This window comes from Triticum aestivum, chromosome 2D, assembly GCF_018294505.1.
Source record: "Triticum aestivum cultivar Chinese Spring chromosome 2D, IWGSC CS RefSeq v2.1, whole genome shotgun sequence".
Taxonomy (NCBI): Eukaryota; Viridiplantae; Streptophyta; class Magnoliopsida; order Poales; family Poaceae; genus Triticum; species Triticum aestivum.
The window spans coordinates 528,300,673-528,307,054 of NC_057799.1; the positions used below are offsets into that span (position 1 = coordinate 528,300,673).

A 6,382-nucleotide genomic window follows, 5' to 3' on the forward strand; every position below is an offset into this window, starting at 1 on the left:
TAAGAGCTGTTAGTTAGGGCGCGCCCAACCACACTGTCTCCGGCGGTGCATTGCGACGTCTTAACCGAAGCCCCCATCGCGCCATTAACAATGACAATCTATTCTCTCGCAAGCAAGCAAACGAGGATCCGTCCACGCCCACGCCCACGCGTCATGCGTGCCACCGAGACGCCCATACCAGAACAGCAGGTAGCAGCACGTACGCAGGGAGGGGTCAGCCGGTCAGGAATAGTTAATGCCGTACGGCGATCCACCGGCACCGGCAGACACCGACAAGACAATTTGGCACCGGCCTCGCCGATCACGGATGCCGCTCCAACCGCACCACCGGACAAGCCCATCGCGCCCGAATCCGCCGTTATTATACGCTTCGTAATCTCAGAGCCTCTAAACCAAGGTCGAAGAAGGTGCGTGAAGCCTTCCTCTCCGTCGTCCTTTGCCCCCTGTTACGTGCACGTTGTGATTATGTTAATGCCGCGTTGGCCATCGCTTTCGCCGTCCTTTCCTCCAACCTCCATTGTTTAGCCACTTCCCCACGCCCTGCCGCCACCTCAAATGCTTAAGTATTGGCGCCCTCGAGGCCTTGGAGTGTACGTGGTGCGGGCGTGGCGGTAGGAACCAGCCAAGCTTTGGGTGTGTCCAAGATCCTCGTGAGCCGTGACCACCAGAGAATTCTTGGAGAAATGGCTTCCGCCGAGCTTGGGTCGGACGCGTGCGGCTTCCCCTGCGGCGGCGACGACGGCGCGATGGCGGCGCTCTCGCCGACGGTCGTCGTGTCGGTGCTCGCGTCTCTGCTGGAGCGGCACATCGCGCGCAACGAGAGGGCCACGGCCGGGGCGACGGCCGGCCATGGCCCCGAGGCGTCCGGCGAGGACGCGAGGAGGGCCGCGGCCTTCGACGGCGGCACGGTGCTGGACATGGGCATGCGGGAGTTCCTGGAGCGATTCTCCCGGTACGCGCACGTGTCGCCGCAGGTGTACGTGGTGGCGTACGCCTACCTGGACCGGCTCCGCCGCGGCGGCGACGGCGCCGGGGCGGTGCGCGTCGTGGCGACCAACGCGCAGCGGCTGCTCACTGCGGCCATCCTGGTGGCCTCCAAGTTCGTGGAGGACAGGAACTACAAGAACTCCTACTTCGCGGCGGTGGGCGGGCTGAGCGCGGCGGAGCTGAGTTCGCTGGAGCTGGACTTCCTCTTCCTGATGCGGTTCAGGCTCAACGTGAGCGTGAGCGTGTTCCGGAGCTACTGCCGGCACCTGGAGAGGGAGGTGGGCCACGGCGGCGGGTACCAGGTCGAGAGGTGCCTCGAGAAGGCCCTCCTCGTCTCCTCCGGGGAGGCGCGGCGGCAGCACCGGCAGACGCCAGCGGCGGCAGCAGCTCAGTAAAAGGCCCTCGCCAACCTGGACACACTAAAGACTAAGGTAGCCGCAGCCATTGACGGCGGCCGCACGAGCTCGTCGCCGTGGCGTGTGCCGCGTCGTGACAAGATCGAGTGCCCAGTGGCCACACGGGCTGTACCTGTACGTACATAATCGTAGAAAGTTTGCTAACTTGCATGTGTTAGCAGTTGTACACACAACCTCGATAGGAAAAAGAACCAATGCGAGGATTAGTAAGAAAAAAAATCTCTTTTTTACTTTGCTTATTCGGGCACAATGACAAATGATTGCTTTTTAGCAGCTAAACAGAATGGACAGGGACTGGCAGATCGAGTGAGAATTGTAACAAAATATCCTTCCCATTTACGTAGAATAAAGAGAAGGGGACAGCTTTCCGTAACTCCCGGCCCATGATCATGCCAACCGACGGCAACAAATGATTCCATACCACTTTCTTAATCTACAAATGATTAGAACGTATCTGTGCCGAACGTAGCCTCCACAATCTTCTTCATTTTCTCTTCGAAAATGTGCGACTATGTCGTCGGTGCGACATCATATCATCGGCCAATAACTTTGCCGATAATGAAAAGGTGGTAGGCACGGCACGGCACAGCACATCCCCGGCACGCTGCAGCAACCCCATCAAGCCCCCACAGCGATACGGAAAAGGACTCGTATCCGTCCATTGGTGGATCAGATCCTGACAGTGCAGCTGCACGGAGGATACCCGTGGCCCGGCCCTCGTGAGTTGTGACCTGGCCCATCCATGCGCAGTTGCGCACACAGCATTCCAAAAGGCTCGTGGCATCTCCAAGACGCAACTTTTTTACCGGCATCCGTCCGTGAACAGAGAATCAGTCCACAGACACAGATGCGGCTGCCATACAACGCTAGCTGCATACATTGCAATTTTTTTTAACAAATCGGATGAAATTCATACAAACACAGCCGGATTTCATACAAACATGATAGATTTCATATAAAACCAGACGAAAACGGTTATATTTTGGACATATTTTTAACTAAAAAGGTAAAGTATGTGCACGTACGGAGCTCCACTTCCACGACACGGATACACTACATTCCCTTTGTCTTCCCCATTTCCAGCAGCCTGCTCACCGGACTGCCGCGAGTCCCGGAGGCATACTTCCCCCCTATCTTCCCTATGTTCGGTTGCGCCACTCATCGGGAGTGGCAAAGAGGGTGCTTCAGCTGGAGGGGAGTCCAGACAGGTGTGTCCAAGATAAAGACCGGACATGTCATCGGCTGTAGAAGCCGGCGATGCGCCAGTGGTGGCCTCCATGGGATACAATCGGCGGCGGCCTCCCATGGTCTACTTCTCCTCGATGATGGCGGGGGGCGCGGACGTGCAGGGTGCCACCTCATCGACATCCGCGCAGCCGGCTTCTTTTTATGCCTGCATGGCGCGGCTACGCGCGCGTCGATGGCAGATGGCACAGTCACAGGCAGTCGAGGCGCGGTACGACGCAGCGTCGGCGGCGGCAGCGACGATGCCCGTGCCGCCGTGCTCCCCGTTGTGCGGGACTGGAGCAACTCGCCACTGCTCCGCGAGCTGGCTTGGAGTGGCGAGTTGCTGAACCACGTGCCGGCTTGAGGTGGCAACTTGCTTCGTTGGGCTTGAAGGTGGAGCAGCGAGCTACCTCGCTCGTATCCGGTGGGCTCGGCGGGTCACCCAGCCGGCTTTTACGCCGGAGAACTGCTCTTTCGGCTCGTCGGATGCCATCGAAAGAGTGGAAAAAATTGTGGAAGCAGGAGATGGGGAGCGGCGGAATGATGAGATTCTTGCCCGGCATCTAACCTCGTTTAAATAGAGGGCGGATGGGAGGAGCTTGCCCGGAGTTGCGTTTAATGTCAGCTCGCTCGTGAACGGACGTGTGGCCAAAGTAGGTTTCTCGGCTTCCACGCGAGTTTAATAGAGGCGTTTGAATGCGGAGAGGAGGCATGTTCAGTCGGGCATGCAGTGAGCGGTACCCTCGACCGGCGCGCCGCATCAATGATGGAGGTAGTGAGAGGTCGCGTCTGCCCAGAACTGCCTTCAATGTGGAGCAGCGTGCTCTACAGCAGCATGAACGCGGACAGCTGGGCGACGGGAGGGAAGCGCGCGCGGGTCGGGAAGGGTTTTTTGGCGGGCCAAGGCGGTGAGAAGTAGGCGTGGTAGTGGTCCGGACTCCCGCAAACCTCGCCCATATTTGACTCCGGTTTGCGGGAGTAATCGTGTCTGGCCCACGTTGGATGGCTTCCGCGGTTAGGATAACGCGGCCCGGATTGATGCGGGAGGTTTGAGGGTCGGCGTTGGAAATTCCCTTAGGACATGTCCAACGCTGACCCTTAAATTTTCTCCCGCATCCATCCGGAGACATGGATGCGAGAGGCAGCCATCCAAAGCTATCCGCACAAATCAAGTTTAAATAAATTAGATGAAATTCATGCAAACCGAATTATATTCATACAAACTAGAGCACATTCATTACATTTTGGATAGTTTTCATTTAGGAAAAATGGGGGGCGGACCTAAATCTAGACTACGGCGGCGTCCGTCATCCAAGTTCTTATTGTTCCCTTTCGGCAACTTCGTCCTTCACCCGCCGTCTCCATGAGTGGCGGTGACAAGACTCGTGAAGTGAAAGTGTGATACTTCTCCAACGTATCTATAATTTTTTTATTGTTTCATGCTATTATATTATCAATCTTAGATGCTTTATATGCAATTTTATATCATTTTTTGGGACTAACCTATTAACTTAGTGCCCAGTGCTAGTTATTGTTTTTTGCCTCTTTTTCTCTTTTTAGAAAATCAATACCAAACAAAGTTCAAACATGATCAGTTTTACTATGATTTTTTTTCTGGATCAGAAGGGGCCCTAGAAGGTTCGGGAGGAGGCCAGAAGACCTACGAGAGAGCCACAAGCTCACACGGCGTGCCACCTGAGCTTATGGGTCCCACGCAGCTCCGTTTGACATAATTCCACTTCTATAAATTCCCATAAATCCCCAAACCAATAGAAAGCCACCCTAAACATTTGTTTCACCGCCGCAAGCTTCTGTTCTTCCGCGATCCCATCTGGATGCCTTTTCCGGTACTCTGTCGGAGGGCGAATCGATCACAGAGGGCTTCTACGTCATCCTTGCTGCATCACCAATGATGTGTGAGTAGTCAACCACAAAATACGGGTCCATAGTGATTAGCTATATGGCTTCTCCTCTCTGTTTGATCTTCAATACAATGTTCTCTTCGGAGATTGATCCAATGTAATCTTCTTTTGCGGTGTGTCTGTTGGCATCTGATGAATTGTTGGTTTATGATTACAATATTCTTTGAAAGTAATTGAGTCTTTTCTGAACTTTATTATGCACGATTGTTATAGCTTTGTATTTCTCTGCAATCTATGTGTTTGGTTTGGCCAACTAGATTCATTTATCTTCAGTGGGAGAGGTGCTTTGTAGTGGGTGTGTCCTCACCCAGTGACAGTAGGGGTAGCGAGACATGTATTGTATTTTTTCCACTAAGGGTTAAACGACGGAGTTTAATCATATTGCTTGGTTTTATTCTATCTACATTATGTCATCTTGCTTAAACCATTACTCTGTTTGTCATGAACTTAATGCCCTAGATGCATGCCGGATAGCGATCGATGGGTCGAGTAATAGTAGTAGATGCTGACAAGAGTTGGTCTACTTGTCACATACGTAATGCCTATATACATGATCATTGACGTGAATATCGTCATAACTATGTGCTTTTCTATCAATTGTCCAACAGTAATTTGTCTACCAACTGTATGCTATTATTATGAGAGAGAAGTTTCTAGTGAAAACTATGGGCCCCAGGTCTAATTTAATCATATTACAAAAAACCAAAATTACCTTGTTGTAATTTTACTCTTTTTATTTTACTTTTCAATTTATCTATCTACTACTACTAGATTTGATCCTTAGAAGTAACTGATAACCCACAAGTATAGGGGATCGCAACAGTTTTCGAGGGTAGAGTATTCAACCCAAATTTATTGATTTGACACAAGGGGAGCCAAAGAATATTCTCAAGTATTAGCAGTTGAGTTGTCAACTCAACCACACCTGGATAACTTAATATCTGCAGCAAAGTATTTAGTAGCAAAGTAATATGATAGTAGTGGTAACGGTAGCAAAAGTAATATTTTTGGTATTTTGTAGTGATTGTAACAGTAGCAACGGAAAAGTAAATAAGCGGAGAACAATATGTGAAAAGCTCGTAGGCATTGGATCGGTGATGGATAATTATGCCGGATGTGGTTCATCATGTAACAGTCATAACATAGGGTGACACAGAACTAGCTCCAATTCATCAATGTAATGTAGGCATGTATTCCGAATATAGTCATACGTGCTTATGGTAAAGAACTTGCATGACATCTTTTGTCCTACCCTCCCGTGGCAGCGGGGTCCTAATGGAAACTAAGGGATATTAAGGCCTCCTTTTAATAGAGTACCGGACCAAAGCATTAACACATAGTGAATACATGAACTCCTCAAACTATGGTCATCACCGGGAGTGGTCCCGATTATTGTCACTTCGGGGTTGCCGGATCATAACACATAGTAGGTGACTATAGACTTGCAAGATAGGATCAAGAACTCACATATATTCATGAAAACATAATAGGTTCAGATCTGAAATCATGGCACTCGGGCCCTAGTGACAAGCATTAAGGATAGCAAAGTCATAGCAACATCAATCTCAGAACATAGTGGATACTAGGGATCAAACCCTAACAAAACTAACTCGATTACATGATAGATCTCATCCAACCCATCACCGTCCAGCAAGCCTACGATAGAATTACTCACGCACGGTGGTGAGCATCATGAAATTGGTGATGGAGGATGGTTGATGATGACGATGGAGACGGATTCCCCTCTCCGGAGCCCTGAACGGACTCCAGATCAGCCCTCCCGAGAGGTTTTAGGGCTTGGCGGCAGCTCCGTATCGTAAAACGCGATGA

At 51.1% G+C, this 6,382-nt stretch overlaps 1 protein-coding gene across 1 annotated transcript; it reads left to right on the forward strand.

Annotated features, from left to right (window-relative positions):
- The first annotated feature begins 436 nt into the window (after positions 1 to 436).
- On the forward strand, positions 437 to 1,633 carry LOC123049782 (cyclin-P2-1). Its single transcript, XM_044472656.1, has one exon. The coding sequence runs from the start codon at positions 684 to 686 to the stop codon at positions 1,380 to 1,382; it is 699 nt and encodes a 232-aa protein (XP_044328591.1). The 5' UTR covers positions 437 to 683; the 3' UTR covers positions 1,383 to 1,633.
- Positions 1,634 to 6,382: the final 4,749 nt, after the last annotated feature.

What these genes read in the sequence shown, in the direction of transcription:
- LOC123049782 (XM_044472656.1), top strand. Translation starts at nt 684, where the DNA reads ATGGCTTCCGCCGAGCTTGGGTCGGACGCGTGCGGCTTCCCCTGCGGC.